The sequence below is a fragment of the Panonychus citri genome, unplaced genomic scaffold (genome assembly GCF_014898815.1).
Source record: "Panonychus citri isolate SS breed McGregor unplaced genomic scaffold, ASM1489881v1 Contig00140, whole genome shotgun sequence".
NCBI lineage: Eukaryota > Metazoa > Arthropoda > Arachnida > Trombidiformes > Tetranychidae > Panonychus > Panonychus citri.
In genome coordinates this window covers 2,810,310-2,832,317 of record NW_026515545.1, presented here as the reverse complement: position 1 = coordinate 2,832,317, position 22,008 = coordinate 2,810,310, and the positions used below count along the sequence as shown (strand labels likewise).

General features: G+C 30.3%; 5 protein-coding genes and 1 pseudogene across 5 annotated transcripts; 2 read left to right on the top strand and 4 right to left on the bottom strand.

Moving 5' to 3' along the window:
- Nucleotides 1-127: 127 nt before the first annotated feature.
- On the bottom strand, nucleotides 128-2,865 carry LOC128394628 (mucin-5AC-like; annotated as a pseudogene).
- Nucleotides 2,866-5,770: 2,905 nt separating this feature from the next.
- Nucleotides 5,771-7,840, bottom strand: LOC128394629 (uncharacterized). Its single transcript, XM_053354973.1, has 2 exons — nucleotides 6,978-7,840; nucleotides 5,771-6,693 (listed from the first exon to the last, which is right to left on the bottom strand). Exons 1-2 carry the CDS (start codon nucleotides 7,714-7,716, stop codon nucleotides 6,356-6,358), a joined length of 1,077 nt encoding a protein of 358 aa, XP_053210948.1. The 5' UTR covers nucleotides 7,717-7,840; the 3' UTR covers nucleotides 5,771-6,355.
- Nucleotides 7,841-8,807: 967 nt separating this feature from the next.
- On the top strand, nucleotides 8,808-16,722 carry LOC128394995 (E3 ubiquitin-protein ligase MARCHF8-like). Its single transcript, XM_053355378.1, has 3 exons — nucleotides 8,808-9,465; nucleotides 9,632-9,802; nucleotides 16,289-16,722. The coding sequence occupies exons 1-3, from the start codon at nucleotides 9,148-9,150 to the stop codon at nucleotides 16,487-16,489; spliced, it is 690 nt and encodes a 229-aa protein (XP_053211353.1). The 5' UTR covers nucleotides 8,808-9,147; the 3' UTR covers nucleotides 16,490-16,722.
- LOC128394991 (ammonium transporter Rh type B-like) lies at nucleotides 11,847-16,282 on the top strand. Its single transcript, XM_053355375.1, has one exon. The coding sequence runs from the start codon at nucleotides 13,398-13,400 to the stop codon at nucleotides 15,165-15,167; it is 1,770 nt and encodes a 589-aa protein (XP_053211350.1). The 5' UTR covers nucleotides 11,847-13,397; the 3' UTR covers nucleotides 15,168-16,282.
- An 880-nt stretch (nucleotides 16,723-17,602) lies between the features above and the next one.
- Nucleotides 17,603-20,219, bottom strand: LOC128394992 (prostatic acid phosphatase-like). Its single transcript, XM_053355376.1, is given in 3 exon segments — nucleotides 17,603-18,658; nucleotides 18,720-18,877; nucleotides 18,880-20,219. Coding segments are annotated over 3 exon segments (1,371 nt in total). The 5' UTR covers nucleotides 19,187-20,219; the 3' UTR covers nucleotides 17,603-17,752.
- A 138-nt stretch (nucleotides 20,220-20,357) lies between these two features.
- On the bottom strand, nucleotides 20,358-22,008 carry LOC128394993 (sorbitol dehydrogenase-like). Its single transcript, XM_053355377.1, has 4 exons — nucleotides 21,827-22,008; nucleotides 21,273-21,600; nucleotides 20,716-21,201; nucleotides 20,358-20,641 (listed from the first exon to the last, which is right to left on the bottom strand). The coding sequence occupies exons 1-4, from the start codon at nucleotides 21,909-21,911 to the stop codon at nucleotides 20,494-20,496; spliced, it is 1,047 nt and encodes a 348-aa protein (XP_053211352.1). The 5' UTR covers nucleotides 21,912-22,008; the 3' UTR covers nucleotides 20,358-20,493.

The following is a 22,008-nucleotide window of genomic DNA, read 5'->3' as shown; positions in this document are numbered from 1 at the left end:
TCACAATCATTAAGAACATTTAAAATAATTAGATTGTTATAATTAAGAAAGGATGGATTAGATTGTTGATTGATTGACTTAGTTGATTTGGATGGAAATCAGTTAATTATTGGCAAATACAATTAAATTTAATTTCTCTCTCTGAATAGATGAACATTTAATTTTCCTCTTTTTCTTAATTTCTTGTTATTAATATAAATGGACTAGGAATTCAATTGGACTAGAATGAGCGATTAATGTTGATTGATTTTTTTGTCAATTGCTTATTTGGTTTGCTGGTTAATTGTTGATTTCTTTTTGTTGATTAATTGTTTCAAATTGTTGATCGTGATTAATTTAAGGACAACAATGTTTAATCCTCATGTAAGCTTGTCGACGAAACTTTTTCGGATAATATGTCCAACCAAATAGAGGATCTTTGGTCATTGTTGTCATTTCACCGATAATTGTTGTTGATGATGATGATGATTGTTGTTGATTTTGCTGTTGGTGTGGAGGTGGAGTGGGTGGTGGTGTTGTTGGCGTATTCATTTGTTGCTGTGTTGATGAAGGTGGTGGTGGTTGTGGTGATGGACTAGAAGATGATGAAGATGATGATGATGATGATTCTATTGTTTCCATAATTGGTCTCGATTTAGTTGATGTTTTTGGTCCTTGGGGCGGAGGTGAAGATGATGTGGATGAGGATGAAGATGAAGATGAAGATGATACTGGTACTGAGGGAGATGTAGGTGAAGTTGGTGTTGTTGGTGAGGTCAATGCTAAAGGTAATTCTGATTCAGTTGTTGTTGGTGCAATTGTTGGTTCACAATTTAGCAAAATGTTGGCAGAGTTTCTGATTAATGGATATTTAGTTGAAATCGTAGGTGAAGGTCCATGTGAAGGTCGAGGTAATTTAAGCGGTGGTGTTGGTGGTTGATGCGATAATGAACACAACGGCGATGGCTTATATGGTGATCTTATCGGTGATTTAATTGGTGATCTAATTGATGGAAATTTGATTGAACATTTGGAAATCAATGGAATTGGTAATTGTGAGTTAATTGTTGACAATTCGATTGGATTGATTGAAGATGTTTCTTGTGAATCAATTTTCACCGTTCCAGTTACACAAACAGTTTTTGTCCTTTTAAGAGGTGGAGGTGATGATGAAGGCGGAGGTCGAGATCGTTAGTTTGAACAAACGATTGGGACAAAGGTGAAATACTACCATTGGATATCGGCGAATTGACCATTGTCTGTCCACTGGTACTTTCTTCACCTTCGATTTCAATGAAATCACCTTCATCTTCATCCTCATCCTCATCATCAATTTCACCTTCTTCTTTACCGAGTGTCTCCTTCAGGTCACCTAAAGATGAACGGGGCTTATGCCAACGGCGATGTGATGCTAAATTGGCTGGACAATTAAACACCTTGGCACATTCAGGGACAACGATGAACAACATGAACTATTTTACTACAACGATGTAAGGCCAAACTGAAGGCGTTTTCAAATTTCTGGCAGCAAAGTCGACAAATATAATCGCCGATCTTATTTTCAATCTTTGCCAATTCAGCTAAAGCTTCATCGGTTAACATAACCATGGCCTCACTTTGCGATAAAATAACAATAAAATAACAACTCGAATATCCTTAATTCTGTTGCAAGTTTGAAGACTTAAAGAAAGTTTGAAACTGGATTAAGATGATGATAAAAGATGACCAATTAAAGATAATCCCATCCTCGAAAACTAATCACCAGAAACAGAATCAAAGTTTTGTCGACTAGAAATTGTGATGATCCTTTGGAATGATTAACTTTCGATGAGAAGTTTTTTGTTTCTTCTTCCTCACTTGGTAACATTTACCATTGATTGTTGTTCATTGGAATACAATTAAGTTAAATAAAAAGAAAGAGATACAAATAGAGAGAGAGAAAGAGAGACATATTATTGCACAGAATTAATGAATCAACATGGTGGCGGTTTATTAACCATACAGAATAATCAGAATTGTTAACAGATTCAAATACGAAAATACATTTATAAAGAAAACCAAATGGATTCTCAATGGAAACTGCTTTTCCAACGGTAACTCAATCTCTCGATATCTAAGCGTAAATCCATATGTCTCAACCTTTTTCTGCTTCCAATGCATCTGCTTAATACTCACTTTCTTTTCATCTTCCAGTTTATCTTCTCTTTCTACCCTCTCTTTCTTTATCTTCCTATCATCATTTTCTCTCTCTCTCTCTCTCTCTGACTGTTACTTTCTCCCTTTTTAACGGTCGATCTCTAACATAGAGTGAGGTCATTACCACGACCGTTGAATTTATTTTGAATATTCAAGGTAACAAAACACACATACGAATATCATAACATGGAAGACAAAAAATTATCACATTTACAACTAATTAATATTCTAATTAGATACTAAACTGTATAACTAATTAATTGCTCTTAAACTAGAGAGAGAGAGAGAGAGAGAGAGAGAGAGAGAGAGAGAGAGAGAGAGAGAGAGAGAGAGAGACAGATACAGAGACAGAGAGAAAGAAACAGGATTAGTTAATCTCCTTACCTGATTAATTATTATCCAATTGTTGTTGGGATTAACATGTAAGTGTGGGAGTGTAAGAAAATTTAACGAAAATTGTGAAACAAAAGTCGTGATGATTGTTGATTATCACTCATAAGGATTAGATTGATTTCCTATTGATCACAATCATTTATGGATAAGGTGTTAATCACTTGAGATTAAATTGGTCTAATTAACTGTTAATTGTGGTGATATATTTTGAAAAAGTAAGAAAAATGTTATAGACTAAATAAAAAAAAAAGGTAACATTAAATTTGTGTCTTGATCCTTGCGAAAACTTTTCCGCCGTTGCCATGACCATAGGCAAAGAGTAAACAAAAATAGAGTGAGAATTGTGAAAGATAACAATTTAAATTCACTTACAATTGAAACTAAATCATGCTCTCTATTAATGACAATCAGTATTGCTCAACAAATTGTCATCAATACAATCAAAATATTGTCAAAAAATCGAGTACAAGGAAAAGGAAAACAGTTAAAATCGATTGAGAGAAAATGAAAAAAAAAAATGAAAATCTGACAAATTTTCATATTAAAATAATAGTTAACAATTTAAAGTGATTAAAATTGTTTCACTTGATTAACTAATCATTTATCAATCGATACAAATGCAATATAAAGGGTTAAATTGTTGAGAAAGTCATTAAAACAATCAAATGAAAGGTAACATTGAATTATTGTTGTTCAACAATTTCCAAGATCAATTAATATCTTTACATGTATTAAGAAATCAAATTTAATCATGATGAACATTTCCAATCAATCAACACCCGAAAGATAATGATAACAATTAATGAATATTGATAAAAGTAATTTGTGATTTGTGAAACATTAACAATTATAACTGTTAATCATTAACCATTAAGATAAAACAGCCAAAGGAATACAATGGAAACGGATCAATATCATTTACCGTTAAGCCTCATACCTTTACCTATGGTTATTATCATCATAAACTATTATTATTATATAAATGCGATGTCACAATTGTCTCTCCCTCCCTCTCTCTCTCTCTAGCTCACTCACAATTTCCCACTCTGTCTACAATGATATCACTCACCTTCCTCCCTCAAGCTCCTTCAAAATAATAATAAAGATAATAATATCTCCGTGAGTTTATGTTTACTATTCACTAGAACTTATTAAGAATCAATGATAACATCGCGTGTTTACCTGCTACTCCATCTCACTTTTCATCATCATCTACTCTCTCTCTTTCTCTCTCTCTCTCTGTATTTCTTTTATCATTGGGTTACCTGTCCAGAAGATGAAGAGAAAAAAAATTCTCTCTTTGGAAAAGAGGAAAAAACTATTATTATCGATTGATATTATTACTACATGTTCACATAATTCACATTATATTTAATATAAAATACTCTGGGTGGGTGAAAGTGGGTGGGGTGGGTATGAAAATTACGCAAAAAATTTTGCAAACAATTCATTCACAATCATCATCATCATCATCATTAAACCATCATCTAGATAACATAAATTGCTATTCAGAAAGTATAATAATGAAATATAATCACATGTAATCAATATTTTCACATTTTTACCTTTGTTTTCATTTTTTAAATTATTCAATCGTCAATATGAATTATAAGTATTTTCTTGATTCTATCCTATTAATTGTTTATTAATTTACAATAATTTATCATAAACTAGCGGACAAACAATTAACATTTACTATAATATATATTTCACAAGATTTAATCATCAATTTTAAACTCAATCAATCAACTAATTGTTTCCCTGATGAAATAAATTGTAATATCATAATATTTATAATCATTTCATGATTGATTTGTTGATTCAATTTTGATTAACCTGTTGATTTATTAACTGTCTAATTATTTGTAACAGTTTAATTGAATCAATCGCTTCAAGCATAATTGTTACAACAATTTAAGCGTTGAGATTAAATTTAAAAGTAATATAATAATAATAACTCCCAGTTAAAGTCTCGATACCTTATAAATATTTACAGAGCATTTTTTTTTATCATCCTATCATCATTTATCATCATTATCATATGTATATATTTTCCCATATAGATATGATATAATATCAACATTAAATTGTTGACAAAGTAACAGTTAAAATAACAATTTAGCTGAAACAATTTCACCAGCAACAATCAACCATAACGACAATTTATCAATGAAAAGTCATGATACTTGAATTTGTGATTATCTAAGTGAAAGTATTCAAATCAACAACAATTTATCCTTACTAATTGTAGTTGATACTACAATTAAACTAAATTGTGACTTGAACAAGGATCAATAATAATACAAATTTAATTGCTCAATACGATTAACTAAATTTAAGATATGAGATAATCTAAATAGTTTCACTGATTATTAAGCTAATCCAATGATTATTATTATTACACTTTTTTTACCAACGGATTTTGGTTTCAACTGGTAACCCAAATGATTAAAGTAACCACTCAATAAACAATTTTGATTGTTGACAATCAATTTTGTCCTGATTGTTATCACAATTTTCCTGATTGTTAATACCAATGTTGATTTAATCATGATTATCCAACTACCAACCACTTATATCACTAATATGATGCAAGGTATTTAATTCAAATATCCATATGTTGGTTAATCCATCTGCCCTCAGCTCTCCCTCATCATCATCATCATCATCATTTATCTTCCTCATCTTTAACTTTCTCTTTCTTTATCATCATCATCCTTATCCTCGAGTCTCACTCTATTAACTGGCATCATCATCTCATGAAAATTTAAATGTTCACAAAGTTAAGGAAAAAATATCAACACTGAGAAAACAATTAACTGATCAATTGAAATGTAAAGAAATTTAAATTGTTAATATTGTCTTTTTTACTGATTTTAACCGTTGGTGAAATGATTTACTATAAAAATCAATTGATTATAAAAGTTGATTAAATCAACAATCATAATCATAGAATCATTGATTGTGATCATTTCCTTTTTAAACCATTAGGAGGATAAACGTAAATATGGAAACACAATTAAATCAATTTTACTTTTCCCGTGTATTATCATCAAATGAATCAACATGTATTATAAACACAGAAAGAAATTCTAATCGATTAAGTTAATTGTAATGACAATAACTCATTATTAAACTAATTGTCATGTAGATTAACATTTCTCATTGTTGATTATCCCTTTTTTTCAAATATTCATTTTTATTTGGATTACAAATGAATTACAATTTATTCAGTAGCATTTTAATTATCATATATTTCTTATTATTATCATGGTAATAATTAAATACATTGAGAGAGAAAGAGAGAGAGAGAGAGAGAGATAAGTAAATTGCTCCACCCAATCAGTAAATTAATATTTAAATTAATTATCATCCATTGGGTTCATCCAGTTGATTTGGTTCATCTCAATCGGTGGTTTTTATTAGTTATTATCATGATAATGATGCGGATGATTAATCAGATGACGCTGATGATTATTATTTCCTTAATTGTAACAATTTATTTTCTTTGGAATCAATTGCAATTCTATTATTTGGAAAACGCAAACAAAGTCTCTCTCAATATTGACAATCTCTCTCTCTCTCTCTCTCTCTCTCTCTCTCTTTTGATGCTAAACAAGATTCGTGTTAAATTACAATTAATTGTTACGATTAAACATCTCAACAATTAGACTCATTATTTGTCGCTATTAATATTTATCTTTAATAAGCTAAAAGCATCTCCAATGTTGAGATAATATTAATGGATAATTGTTGATTTGTATCTTTATTTTGTTGATATTTTTAATTAATCTAATTGAAATCCATAAGCTGAATCATTTTGATGACAGGGCCATTGGACTGAGTTGGGCAAAAGTTGTTCAGGTCTACGTTTTTTGGCTGATCGATTGTGATAACATTTAATTATCTTAATCAACACGATTATTATCACAATTACTGTTAAACCAATTACAGCTACAATCAACCAAATCTCTGTACCAAAAATTGATTGTTTAAGTTGATCGTTTAGTTGGGATATGATTGAATCAGTAGTTGAATTGATTGGTTCATCTTGATTTCGGGATTGGATTAAATTGTTAAGATCATTGATTAAAAACACTATGAATTTAATCATTTCCAATTGCTCTAAATTGTTACAAGAAAGAAGAAAAAAAAATCAAATCAAATCAGTAGCTGTTTAATATAATTAAAAGATTCAAAGTGTTGTTTTAATTGTTGCCAATCTATTTACATGGCTAATTTTTTAAGAGTTGGACAATTAAAAAACTATTATTATTATTGTGATGATTGATTGATTGTTGAAATTAAGTCATCATCAGTTAATTGTCAACTAAAGGTTATGGACTAAAAGTTATCAATGTCATGGTAAATAAATGAATCTAAATTATTGATTCTGGTTGAATACTCACTTTGTTGAATTTCAGCAATTAAAACCATTGAATTGAATGGAGATGATGATGAATCGTATTCAGCAGTTTTCGGGACAATTTCAGTTAAATTTGAATTAATTATCTCACTGTAATTAGATGAATCAATTTGTTGCAACAATTGAGTAAAATATGAAACGATTTCACTTCGAGTTGATTTGATGGCACTTTTTTCACAAATCATGACGGCATTTGCTTGACAATTAATATCAGTCCACCATGATCTGGAATTGATCGTAACACAACAAAATGGTGATGATAAACAATTAGGTGATTTTGGTGCCCAATTAGTGTAATTGGTCATCTTTCTTGGTGACCATACAATTGTAAGATTGGCCTGTTTTCCTCCTCCATGGGACTGAATAGTTTTACCACCAAGCCAACATCGGCTGATCGATGAGTCTCTAATCAATTTGTTCACTTGTTCCGACTCATCGGATGAATCGATAACCAACATTGAACTGTTCAAATTTTCGGACCTACAGAACTTTTCGTTTTCCTCGAAATTTCCTTTTTGAGTTCGATCAAAATAAATACACTTATAACTTGATTTAATGAACTTCCAATTTGGTGGACAGAATTGAATTGATTCCAATTCTGTTGGTGATGAGGGAAAACAGTTAATCAATTGGGTAAAAAATACTAAGAAAATAATTAACACAAGTTGATCAATTTTAATCATTTTAATCACAGATTTGTAAGTACATTTATTCATAATCATTTAGTTAATTGTTTCTAATGTTTAGATGTTTTTAATTGCGCTGTGTATGTGAATTTAATCCTACTGGATTTAATTATTTCCTCTTTGTTTTTCATGTTGTATAGATTTCCATTTGTATTAGTTGATTGTTTGAAAATATGTTGCCATATATTGATGATTAATCATGAACAATTAGTTAATCATCTTCTCCAAGTATTATTGGATATATTGATGGGAAGAATATCAGATCGGAAGTTAAACAGGAAAATCAATGATGAGGGAAAATTAAGAAGAGGAAGAGCAAGATTAATGTTGATTAGTGTTGATAGAGTTTAAGTTAATTGAATAATCAAGAGGCAATTAAGTTTAATTATTAGCAATCTAATCACCAATGGTCAGTTTGAATCATTAAAATTTTACCTGTTGAAAGTGACTGGACATCATTTCCCTTAATTTGATGATAAATCAATGGATCAATTTGAATTTTCTGGTTATTGAACCGATTTTTTTTGTTATTAATTGAAAAGTTTAATTACCTTTTAATTGTTTGAACAGGCTAATTGTCACTTTATTTACCATTGGAAAGGTTAATTTGGTTAACCCAGTTAATAGTAAGTAAACAGAAAATAACCAAACGGTTAAATTGTAATACTTATTATATAAGTATTCAGGCTTATCACCAGTTTCTCATCTTAATTTAATTGTTGCTGCAAAATTTAATCAACTAATTAATTAGCAATTTATGATCAATCAATTTTGATTTTCACTGTCCAGATCAATCATCTTTTAACTTTATCGGATATCATCCAATTGATAACTGCTATTTTAATCAAATAACTTGATCAGTTCCCTAAATTAATTGGTTAATCATTTGATTATATAATTGTGATCAGAGAAAATAAAATCGAGGAAAAATTTTGTTCTAACTGGTGTCGCCATCTCTTGAAAGTAACAAAACTAATCTGGTTTGAGAAAACAAACAACAAACCTAAACAATTTACTTAATCATTAATTACCAAAGAGCTTTTGATAACCGATAGTAGAAAAAAAACTCAACAATCAATCGTAATGAAGCAAATTTCCAATTGATTGAGAGTAAAAATAACAAGAGTTGACCTTTGGAATGAAAATAAAATTGTATTAACCTGAATGTGTATCAGGTAAAAGATTCAGATCCATGAGAATCCAGAAAACCAGATATTCAGGTTTTCATTCATCATTATGAATAACCAAGTTATCGGTTATTCAGTTTCATTCAGTGTTGTGATTGTTGTTGTTGATCCTGTTACATAAGAATAACAATCTACTTTACCATTGACAGTTATTATTAATTTTTTTACCGTTATTCGAATGGTTTTCTCTCTGTGTCTTTTCATCCTCTCTCATTGATTAAAGTCAATGGATTATAATAAAAAGACTTAATTGTAACAATTAACTTATACATATTTATTAATGATGCCTGATGAAACAACATCAATCTCTATTGTAGATAATTATTCAATAAACAATTACCAACTTGATCTACCAATTTGTCGAATCTGTCATTGTGGACTAAATGAAGTGCTTTCGACTTTCTCATCATCCTCATCCTCATCCTCATCTTCATCATCATCTGATATGGACTTAATTACACCCTGTTGTTGCTCAGGTTCATTAAAATATGTTCATCATTATTGCCTTCAACAATGGATTAGATCATCAAATAATAAATACTGTGAACTTTGTAAATATCATTTTAAAATGTCCATCAAATTTAAGCCCATTCACAAGGTAAATACAAGTTAATTAGCTAATAATCAGTTGACCATTGATTGAGAAATTTTCACACCAAAACTCAATAGAATAATAATCAATCAATATGCAAATTTTCTTGTCTAATGTTATTATTATTTTTTTTTTTTCTTATCCTTCTTATTTCATCATTTGTCCATCTCAGTGGGAACGACTTGAGATGACCAACAGTGAACGACGTAAATTGTTATACAATTTGCTGTTTAATTTGATTTCAATGTTTTGTGTTTTCTGGTCAATTTATGTTCTGATTGAGAGAGCGACATACGAAGCGAAATTTGGTCTTCTCGATTGGCCTTTTTGGACCAAAATGCTTGTAAGTAATATATGAGAAAAAAAATTCTGATGGTCAGTCCAAGGTTGACCAATTGAAATTACACCAACAACAACAGTAATAATAATAATAATAATAACACTTAATTACCAAAGTCCTTCAATCACCTTGTTGTTGTTGAGCTTTCAACTAATCAATATTAATTATTAACCAGAAATTTAATTATATTTGCTTGGTGTGTGTGTGTGTGATTGACATACATTTAACAGTTGATTTGTTAATGATGATCATCATTAAATTAAATTAACCAATTGTGATTAACTATTTGAGATGGTGAAAATTATTTTTCAATCAATTGAATAATCATAATGTATTGAAACAATTAACTTAAATCATAAATTAGTTCAAGTCAAATGTAAATTCAAAGTTATAAATATAATATTTTTTTTTTCCTTCACCACAAAGGTAAATAAACTTGAGGATTAATCTAAATCTTTGAGATTCAGACAGAATCTATTTAAATGGTAACTAAATTGTTTACCTGTTCACTTGATTGCCTCTCATGTTTCCTCTAATTGTACCTTGTGAGAGGAGGATTTGTTGTTTTGTGTTTACCTGGAAAAGTTTCTGCCCATTGGCCGAATGGCCCTGTTATCGGGACTTGGTGATATTCCCGTTATGTTTAACTAACCTGTTGAGCAAGTTATTCAATTCTGTAGTAACAGTAGCATGTCAGTTACCTTTATTTTCATACTGGTTCCGGGTTTACCTGAGTTATTACATTGGTGTCTTTTATGTATTATCATCAATATGATTGTTCAAATTAAGATAATGATGAGGAGGAAAAAAAAAATTAAGGCTAACGATCAAGATGATCAAGTTATCCAATTGAATTTTAATCGCCACTAATTCTTATCATTTGTTATTATTAAACAATTGTTACTATTTTGGAAAACATAATCGTTTATATTGAACGAGATTAACAAAATCTATTGATTGTTTATCGATAATCATCTTTATCAGCCTTTAAATCAAGTCATCGACAGGTCATCATCATCATTTAAACAGTTATATTGATGGAATTTGATTTTCATTGATGAAAATTTCATTTACCTTATTTTTTTTCATTGTTTATTTCATGATGATTGTCATGGTATCGGATTTGTGATTGACATTAATCAGTTGAAATTTTCTTGAAACTTTTCAATCAACTGAAATTAATGATCAACTTTAATATTTGATCAGAAACATGAAAGCAAAACAATTGACAAAAGTTGATTGTAAAAATTTGATTATCTTGAGAATTAATATTTTCCATATGATTAACTTGATTAATTAAATTGTTGAGGTAAATTTGTGAGCCTGAAAAACGATTAGTCTGTTTAATTGTATTGATTCAGAACTTTTTGTTGCTAATAATTTCAACGGTTGATCATTAATCTTGTTTCTAAATTGTTTATCTCTTCTCATATTGATTATAAATAAAGATTAAATTTTCTATCATCATAATGATAACAATTTAATCTTAATTGTATTTTAATTAACTTGACGTTTCTCTTGTTAATCCTTTGACATGAAAGTAATTTAAAGTTGATGAATGAAGATGACAATTGATGCGTGATGATGATGATGATGTTTTTTACTCATTTTATTGTAACAATTGAGTTAAATTGTCTCATATTATGATTATTTTATTTTCTGTTGACAAAAATATAAATAAAGTATCAAAAGATAATCAACAATTTAAATTGCGGAAGTTGATGATAACTTTATATTGTTGTTAACGTTGATTGTCATTTCCATCAACATGATAATAACAATAAACTAAATGGACACATTAACCAGGACAGTTAATAAGAAACTTATTATATATAAGTTGAGACAAGTTTATTTCATTTAATCTGATAATCTCTTAATCTGATAATCTTTCTTGTTATTATTATTACAAGACAATGATAATTTCTCATATTTTTTCATCAACTGATTATCTTGATCTCTATTTTTAGATATTCTTGATTTACTTTTGATAATTTTTACCGTTTTTATTAGTTGATTGATTTTCTATTAGTTACCATGGACCTTGTTCACCGATAATAATTACGAGGTTAATGATTTAATGAAATCTAATTAACAGGTTAAGGGTTTGGTGATAAGATAAACAATATTCAGATTAACCTGATCCCAATTACCTGGATAAATAGACATTGATAATACACCTTAACGCCCTCGCGATTGTCAAATATCATCAATATTATTATTATATTTTTACCCTGAAACAGTTGAATTCAGATTCTGTGTTACCTTATTATTATCAAATCTCAAACTGATTTCATGTTGTTATTATTATGGTTCATGAGTTTTCATTCTGATCGCCAAGTTTTCATGGTTATCGGGCTTATCCTATTGATAGTAATCATCCACCCCCTCTCATTATTGTCTTTATATTGAATTAAATTCAATAACTAATCAACCCAAACTTGTTGTTAAATTAAATTTGTTGTTATATTTCATTCATTCATCACCATCATGATGATGATAACTGAATTCAGGCCAAGGATTTAGGATTTTATTTCTCACTCTTATGTAATATACTTAATACAACGTCAATCTTAGGATTGAGTGAGATTTTTACTTTAACTTGATTGTTAGATTTAATTGTGGCGTGAACAATTTAATCATCTCTCTTGTTGATTAATCGTTAATCTCTCATGTTATAGTAACTTTCTTGGTTAGCAATCATTTCATGATCAAAGGTGATTAAATCTAACTATTATTAGCTAATTGGATAATCAAGTTGTTCAACTTAAACAATATTAATCAATGACCACAAATCTATCAAATCAAATCAAGTTTAATTGTTGTTAAACTCATCGCCTTTGAAGGTTAATCAATTGCATTAATTAATCAGATTTACTGTTTTTGTTTTACCATTTGATTATCTTTATTTATAATCTTAATCCTTAATCAATTTTTTTTTCTCAAGTTCATTAACATTAATTGTTAATAACTGTTAACCTTTCAAACACTTAATTCACACTCAAGTTAATTAAACTTTTTTACTCTTGTTGTAGTTTCAATTGGCTTGTTAATTACTAGTAATTAATTGTCTGGTTGTTAATCAAATATACTTGAAAGTTAATCACATTGATTGGAAAACTTTGATCAATTGTTGTGGTTATTTTCCTATTAACAATTAATTTAATTGTTCACAATTTAATTGATTGATTTATCGGCACAATTATAACATACAACAAATCAACGTGACAGTTAAATCCGAAAACATGATTTAATCAATTAGATAATCAATAATATTAATTATCATTGAGATGTAAGAAATGATTCAATCAAAAGTTAATTGTTGACAATTTGGTTTCCTTTGTTTTAAATCAACTGGAAATCGTATTACATATACAAAATTGAGGAAAATTTTGCTTAATTGTACAACAATTAACGTCAACAATTAGTTATTGATATTGAGAATTAAATTGTATCCGGTTTATCATTATCATGTTTATCTTTGTGTCCTTTTCATGGGAAATTGTAATTACTTGTTTGGTGAACTTGTTTCAAAGTAGTTGTGATATTTTCATGTCTTTTTTTACCTTTGCTATTGAGTCTCTCTCACTGGTCAAGCCTAATGTTGTCAAACAACAATCAACTGGTCAACAGATCGACCAGGAGGGTCAATAGTATCATTTGGAAACGTGGTAAACTTTGTTTCACCATAACGTTTTTCCAAACAATTATCGCCATTTTGTTGACATTGTTCAGTGTTTACGAAGAGTCCGCTGAGCCCTCAGATCGTCGTTACTCGTCCGTCGATGGGTTTTATCAAATGTCCAATCCAATTGAACGATATTTACCCAATCTTCGTGATCATATGATTCTATCATTACTTGGATTAGGTTTATCATCAACGAGCTCATCTGCCACCCTGTTAGCAAGTTTAGGCTTCAATTTACTTACATTTACATTTGCATCATCATGGGCACTCTTGTGGCCTCATTTGATTACTTCCTCATGGGAATCGGTTAAATCAGAGGGGCAATCTAGAGGAAACTTAACTTTTTCCTCATCACCTTCATCATCATTATCAGCATCATCATCTTCTTCATCTTTTTCTTCTTCGTCATCACCATTTTCGTCTTCCTCCTCATCGATTCCAGTAAATTCAACAGTTTATGTAATTTCATCGCCTTCTCATGATCTTCAAGTTAAATCTAATTTATCCTGTGATGATTATTTATCTGATTTAGATCGAAAAAAAATTAAACCAACCGTTAAATTATCAATTCGACAATCATTCCATATAACCTTAGGAATCAATTCAATTCTAAGGTCAGCTCATTATGGTTTAGGTGTCACCCTATCACTTGGAAGCCTTCAGGGTAAATTAAGTCCAATACAATGTATAATTTTGGCAGTTATCGAGGTTCCAATAATGTCACTTACCGGATATGTTTTATCCTCTTGGCAGGTATCAGATGAATCAAATGGATTAACTATTTATACCTTTTCCATTTACTTTGGATTAAGTGTCTCATGTATAATCTGTCGGAATATTCAATCAACCCACCGTAAGAATCAAAATTACAACTCGGATAGGGAGATGTCGGTACTTTTAGGAACAATTTTCATCTATTTAACTTTTCCCTCGATGACAAGTTCCTATTCATTGGGTGACAAGAAACACCGTTTAGCGGTAAACACTTGGATCTCGGTAACGGCCTCATGTTTATCGGCATTTTCAATATCATCACTTTTAGATGAACAAGATCGATTCTCAGTTCGACATATAAGAATAGGATCTTCTTCTGGAGGTGTTTTAATGTCCATCATTGGTCAATACATACTCTATCCATATACAGCATTCATTTCAGGAATGATGATCGGAGGTTTATCAATAATAACTCACATTTATCTGAATCCCTATTTACTTAATCGTTTCCGTATTCATGATACACTTTCCATGCATGCAACTTATGGTTTACCTGCGGTTATTGCTGGTCTGGCTTCCAGTGGATTTGCATATATGGCTAATGAGAAATCATATGATCTAAATTTGTATGAACTTTTTCCTGCTCGAGCTCCACCCGAGAATTCAAAAGATCTTGAAGAGATTCAGGTAAATTTACACCGAATCCAAGCAGGTATTGGTCGTTCTGCTCATTCTCAAGCATTCTACCAATTAACTGGACTCATTTTCATCCTTCTAATCTCAATAATAACTGGTCTCATTGCTGGAATCATATTAATTCAACCTGTTTTCGATCCACCCGATAAAATTGATCTATTTCAAGATGGACTCTATTGGGTGTTGTCCAGTGAACATGAAGATACCTTTCAAAGTGTCTACGAAAATGAACCCAATTCAGAGGAAATGAACAACGAAAGGAATAGAAGATAATATTTTCCTTCTTCTTCTTCTTCTTCTAATAACTTGATAGAAAATTCAATTAGAACAAAATTAGTTTGATAATCAAGACAAATTAATTAGCATCTTCAACAGTTAATTAAGATAATTGATCATTTAATATTAATTTCCTTCACCCTTATTATGATTGATGAACAATTTTTTTTTCCTTCATCTCTATTAACCAATATGATCATCTCCATGTTAATTGTGACCCAACAAAGGGTTTCCTCGTTTTTCCTTATTGTTAATTGCTACAGGAAATTGTTACAATTACAATTAATTAAGGATAAATTTGTAAACAATCAGGCAACAATTATGATTATACCTTGAAAAGAAAGTGATTTGTTTGATAATCAACGTACATGTATTACTAATATTAATTGTTAAAGGAAAATCTCAATTATGGATTCAATGAATTCTTATTAATGTTCAATACATTAAACAAAAGAAGACAGTTAATTGTAAAAACTGCATGTTAATTGTTTGCTAATTGTTTATCTCAAACTAATACTACTACACACATAATATTGTTTATGTAATAATAATTGTCAACCAGTTTTGCTTTTTTTTTGCTTTTGTCACAATCAATTTCATGGTTTAATTGCTAATTAGTGTGATATATATATAGACCAAGCAATTTAATTTTACTGATCAAATAACCGGAACAATTTGTTGTTGTTGTTGTTATTTTATCTTAGTTGTGTTTGAATCTTCATGAGGGTTAAAATTAAATTAGTTAATCTTTTACCTGATTAACATGAAATTTTCACCGATATCCTTTTACCATGAACGTAAATCTTTCTGATTCACCAACCGTAATTCCCGTTAATAGAACTGACAATTTGTGCTCTTTCATTCATCTTATTTCCGTTTCTTGATATCTCACCTTTCCAGGTATCAACATCAAGACACCAAATTGTACAATTGTCAACAATTAACATGTAAATCGGTTGATGATTGTCTTATGTTGACGAAAACTTTTCGCTTTCAAGATTAGAACTTTTTTTCCCCTTCTATTATTATTGTTGCACTTTGTTGTTGTTGTTGTTGGATTTAACGATTTAATCCGGTAGATTAATTGATTTTCTTTATTTCTATTATTAATCCAACAGGTCGTTTCTATTGGTTTTCTTGGTGGAACCATTTTCCTTTTTGTTCAACTTCGCCTTTATCTCTCAATTTTTTCTAAATGGCGACAATATAATCGAGTCATCATAATCCACAATAGTGATAATAATAAACAAGCGACTACTAATCCTCCAAAAATTGAGAAAAAATCAACATACGAAATTGACTTATCGGGGATTAAGTGACCTCATACTCTTTCCCCTTAATCCGGCCACTTAAATCCACAAAAAAACAACATAAAACGAAACGAGGATTATATCAAAACGATTCCAATTTTGTAATAATTACAAATCAAACTGAGATTTCGACTCGATTGACAAAAGGACATCTCGATAACTATTAATTCATATATTTAAATTAACTAATTGACAAAACTTAATGTACTTAAAGATGAAAATAAGAATCACAATAATCTTAATTTTAATTTGATCTTTTTCTTTCACAATTAGTGACCATTCAAATCCTTTTCTAGGTGACAAAAGTGAACCTGTCACATTATTTTCTGGGACTAAATGGATTAGGTTGTTGTTGTTGATTGTTTGGCTCCTTATATTGGATTCGGATGGTCCTTGGTGTTTAATTGTTGTTGTTGTTGTTTTGTGTTGATTGTCAAAATTGTTGATGGTGACAAGTATCAAATTCAATGGTTTCCATTGGATTGAAGTGAATGTTTGGTTGTCCATTGTAGTTTTCATCTCTCTGGTGAATCATTTTTTCATATTTTCGGATTTTATGTAAAATTATAAAGATAATCATTATGGTGAATATCATGGTGGATAAAATGAATGCTGGACCAATCATATTGGCGGTATTTTCATCGTGTTGGTAGGATGAGGAATCAAATGAACATCCATATTGATTGTCACACTTTTCTATTGGACAGTAACATAGATTAATACACTGATGACCATAGAATCCGATTTCACATGGAGATTGGCAATTGATTCCAGTAAAACCCATGAGACAATCGCACCTTCCGGTTGTTACATTGCAGCTTCCAAATTTACAGAAACATTCACCTAAACTTTGGATCATTGAATTGTTCAGTTCATTTTCTGGTTCCATGGCGATGGGAAAAATTCAACTGATGTTCACAATAACAAACAAGAAATGGAGCTTCAAAGTGTCGGACTTTGGCTCTTCTTCAAATGGACATCGACTAATGGACTGAACTATACTTTACTTATTTCTTTGTCTCCAGTTCTTAGGATTAGTGATCTTTAAGCTCAATCAACTGGTTAATTCTCAACAGCTTTAAGCTGGTTTAAGACTCGAAAGTATTCACACAAAATGCATCGTTTCCATTAGAATTGCGATTTACAACATTTAATTACTTTAGAACTTGATTGTATCGTAAAAAAGTCTCCAGGAAAAGAAAACTGGACAAGACGATGATGATGATTGTCTACTATTTACAAAGTAATTACAATAGCAATTAGGATGAAACTTTACAATATTCTATCATATTCTTGTTTCTCTCGATCAGATCTATTTGAATCACTATTTAAGTGAGTTGATTTTCTGTATAAATTGTAAACAAAGGAAACAAAAAGGAAGCAAATAATTAAGGTAATTGTTGATAAACAGGTAACAGTTACGATTCCAATGATTTTCCAAGCTTTATCCTCTTCTTGATTAACTTGATTGACTGTTGATTTCTCGGGTTGACTTTGATCAAATCCACATTCGGATTCCCAGTTGATTGGGATAAATTGTTCAATGTAATTTAAAAATTGATCCAATGGACACAATTGACCAGATGAACAGAAAGGTAAACTTAATTGATGCTGAGTATTAACATAAGTCTCATTCCAATACTTAATTGTGATATAGTTTTCTTTCTGATTAACTGGATTAGCCAACAATTCAATCAACAAGGATGCACCATAAGGCACTCGTCGTCCATTGAATACTTTCAATGCAGACATAAATGATCCCAACATTGTATCGTGAGTTGAGTATGTTAACAATTTAGGTAATTGGTCAGTTGATTGCTGGTAAATTGCATCAATTAGGTATTGTTTCAGGTTTTTGAAAAAATTACCTGCCCTAAGGCGATGGATTATTGGTGAATCATTTTGAATGGTTGAATATAAATCAACCATTGACTCTAAATCAGACATCATTGGATCAGTTAACCAAGAGGGTAAACTGTAATTAACTGATTTCTCAATGCTCCAAACATCATAAAGACCCAGAATTGAACCTAAATCATTGATTGGAATCCCTAATTGCGATGAGATCTCATTGATTGTCGATGAATAACTGGTTAGAAAGGATTTAGCCTCTGGTCGATCAAGGACTGATTGTAATTCCTTGTTTAAAGTTGGACAATTAACACCTTCAACTAACATCTATTGAAAGAAAATAACACAATTAACTAAATTGTAAAGCTTTTTTCAATGATCAACTTACCCTATCATGACTTTTGGGTGTAGTATGAATTGGAATTGGCAGATAATTAGTCCGATCATTGTACTTCCAACGCCCTGAGGCTTTGTAAAGACCATGTAACAGTAATGAAGTTGATTCGAGGCACCGATTGGCATCCGAACTATAAGACTGAACCTCACGGGATTGTCCGTCAAAAAGTGACCATAATAAGATCGTAGTGATTCACCTAATTGGAAAAGACGATTTTTACCTGTTGCAAGTAATTGCGATTTACCATCAGGCCAATAAATGTCATCGGCAAACGGATCACCAGGTAGGAAAAATAAAGGTGATCGGTCACCATGTCGATGGACAATGGCCACTAATTTGAGTTTCAATTCTGATGGTGAAGTTAATTGTTGCCCTTTAACAATTAGAAAATAATTTCCAATAATTGATAATATTGTTAACACAATTGTTGTGGTTAATTGTTGAGTTGAAAATAACATTATCAATGTAAAATTTTGTATCACAATTAAATTAGGAAAGTGATGATCTTTATTCACAAGTTAATTGTGATGAACAGACTAATTGTAACTGTTGGTGAAAGTTAATTTGATTGACATTTTTATGTTACTCTGATAATCATTGATCAACAATTAGTTAATAATGAATAATATTTTTTTTATGTTTCATGTTCTGATTTCACTTTTATCCAAATCAAATTAATCACAATTAATCATGATCATAATCTAAGATTTAATTACTTTTTTCACTTCGACTGTAAATTGTTAAATTTACACGTGATTTAGTTCATTTAATTAATTACAATTAACACGATCAATAGTTGATTATTTTCCATCTAATTTAATTGTGAAACTAATGATGGAAGTTACCTCAACATGATGAGATTGACTAATTGTTACAGTTTGTTGGTGAGTTAATTGCAATTAAATTATCAATATTATTTGTTGATTGTTGATAATTAAGTAGGTGTGGTGACTATTTGACTTTCTAACTGTTGATTAATTTGATTGTGTTTATATTAAATCTTTACAATTAAACAATGACAAATTGTAAGATTGAGAAACCAAAAGGGAAGTTAATTGTTATCATTATAAACATCAGCTAATTAAATCAATCACAATAAAAGGATAATCAATGAATCAATATATTATTTATTAAACAATTAAAAAGGTGTGTGGTTGATTTAGTTACCATGTATTAGATTTATAATCATTGGAGGTGTGAGCAATTAAAAACTATTTATGGTTTATGATTAAATTGATTGTCTTTAATTTTTATTAATACTGATAGATTTTCATCTGATTGTGATTAATATTCAACAATTAGTAACCAGCTGAATCTAGTTGTAAAATTACAATTAGTTTTCCTTGATAGTTAGTTAATCATTGTAACAATTAACTCAATTTTCTGTCTTTCCTTATTTGATTAGAAAGTTAATCAGTTCAAATTAACTTTCCAATTCATATTGTGTACTAAATGATTTAGTTAACTTGAAAAAATTGTCATCATTTATTGATCATAATGAGTTAATTGTGATACAATTTGTTTGATTTGTTAATTTTAATAATCTCATAGAGACTTTTGATTAACTTTAATTACTGATAAATTGTGTTGTGGGGCTTAACTAATCAACTAGAGTTTGTTAATAACCAATTCAAAGTCGACGATTGTTTAATTGTTTAAAATGATTAAATTTCAGTACATTTGAAGTGAAAATGATTAAGATTATTATCTCTATTCAATCAATCAATAGGTTAATTGTTTGGACTAGGAACTGGATTTAAGTTAATTATTTAGTTACAAGTAAAACTTTAACTCCTTTGCCTTGAAGTAAAGTGTCAAAGGCTTGTTGATAATCATCAAGTTTAATTACATGGCTGATCAATGATTTAACAGGAACTCTACCAGATGAAATTAAATCAATTGCAGTTGGGAATCTGTTCAATTCAATTAAGATGAAAATAACAATTAATTTCATGTCAATTCATATGTACATGTGAATAGTACTTACGTATTGTTGTAACGAGCAACAGCAATTAAATCAACTTCTCGTAGTGATGCTGTACTTAAATCAGCTTGAACGGAATGAGATGAGAGTCCCATTAAAGTGACCTTTCCACCTCGACGAACAGCATAAATACCAGTGTTAATACAAGAACCAATTCCGGTACAATCAATGGCAACATCCGGTGGTCCGCCCATGATTTCATTAACTTTTGCAGCGATTTCGGTTGGACTTAATTTAGGATCAACTAGAAGTGAATAATCAACACCAAGTTTCTTAGCGATCGATAATCGTGTCTCATTAACATCGGTGATACAAATTTTACCCGAACCAAAGGCCTTAACTACCATCATGGTTAATAAACCGATTGGTCCTGAACCGGTGATCAAAATTTTCTCGTTGCCTTCGAGTTTGGTTCTTCGAACACCCCAAACAGCACAGGCCACTGGTTCAACGACGGCACCTTCTTGAAGGGTCATATTGTCGGCTAATCTGTTGGACAAAATAAAATTTTTTTCCAAAGTTGAAATTAATTCAACCGACCAATCAACCAAGTAACTCACTTGTGACACAAGATTGCAGGCCAAACATTGGTTGACCTGAAGAACCCTTTCCGTAATCCACCACAGCACATGTTATCAGCATCATGACACAAATTATTTGAACCGATTCGGCAAAGGTCACATGTCCAACAAGGTTCACAAGGTTCAACACAAACCCGATCACCAGGTTTAAGGTGAGTTACCTTAGATCCAACTTTGATGACGGTTCCACTTGCTTCGTGTCCCATAATCGCGTTGTCCCTGGCCAAAAACGGACCCAATTTACCTTCAAGGTGCCAATGAAGGTCACTTCCACAGATACCACAGGCAGCGACATCAATTAAAACCTCTAAAACAATTAAAAAGCAAAGACAAACAATCAACAATCAAAACTAAAGTTAATTTAAAGTTTAACGTTCACTTAAATAAAATGGTCAAATCAAATAATAGATTTTGATCAAAATTAATCAATTTCAATCAAGGTAAAGACTTAATTTAATCCGAATCTTGTTTGTTGTCTTTGTCTCAATTTAAAGTCTATTTGTTAACAATTTAAATTGATTACAATTAAATACCTGATTCAGATGGTTCATCGTCATTCTCGTAGTGATCAAGTCGCAATTGACCTGGTTTAACAAACACAAGACTATCCTTAACCATTGTAACAATTAGTTAACTAACTATTGAGAATTTAAAGTGATTCAAGAGGAGAAACTTTTAATTGTGAGGATTAAATAAAATGTCTTGACAATTTATA

Excerpts from the sequence above, each read along its gene's own strand:
- LOC128394629 (XM_053354973.1), bottom strand. The coding sequence starts at position 7,716 with ATGATTATGAATAAATGTACTTACAAATCTGTGATTAAAATGATTAAA. Across the intron at positions 6,694-6,977 it reads AATTGCTGAAATTCAACAAA|AGCAATTGGAAATGATTAAA; the intron begins GTGAGTATTCAA and ends GTAACAATTTAG.
- LOC128394995 (XM_053355378.1), top strand. The coding sequence starts at position 9,148 with ATGATGCCTGATGAAACAACATCAATCTCTATTGTAGATAATTATTCA. Across the intron at positions 9,466-9,631 it reads AATTTAAGCCCATTCACAAG|TGGGAACGACTTGAGATGAC; the intron begins GTAAATACAAGT and ends TGTCCATCTCAG. Across the intron at positions 9,803-16,288 it reads CTTTTTGGACCAAAATGCTT|GTCGTTTCTATTGGTTTTCT; the intron begins GTAAGTAATATA and ends TTAATCCAACAG.
- LOC128394991 (XM_053355375.1), top strand. The coding sequence starts at position 13,398 with ATGTTGTCAAACAACAATCAACTGGTCAACAGATCGACCAGGAGGGTC.
- LOC128394993 (XM_053355377.1), bottom strand. The coding sequence starts at position 21,911 with ATGGTTAAGGATAGTCTTGTGTTTGTTAAACCAGGTCAATTGCGACTT. Across the intron at positions 21,202-21,272 it reads CCTGCAATCTTGTGTCACAA|ATTAGCCGACAATATGACCC; the intron begins GTGAGTTACTTG and ends TTTGTCCAACAG. Across the intron at positions 20,642-20,715 it reads GTTGCTCGTTACAACAATAC|ATTCCCAACTGCAATTGATT; the intron begins GTAAGTACTATT and ends TGAATTGAACAG.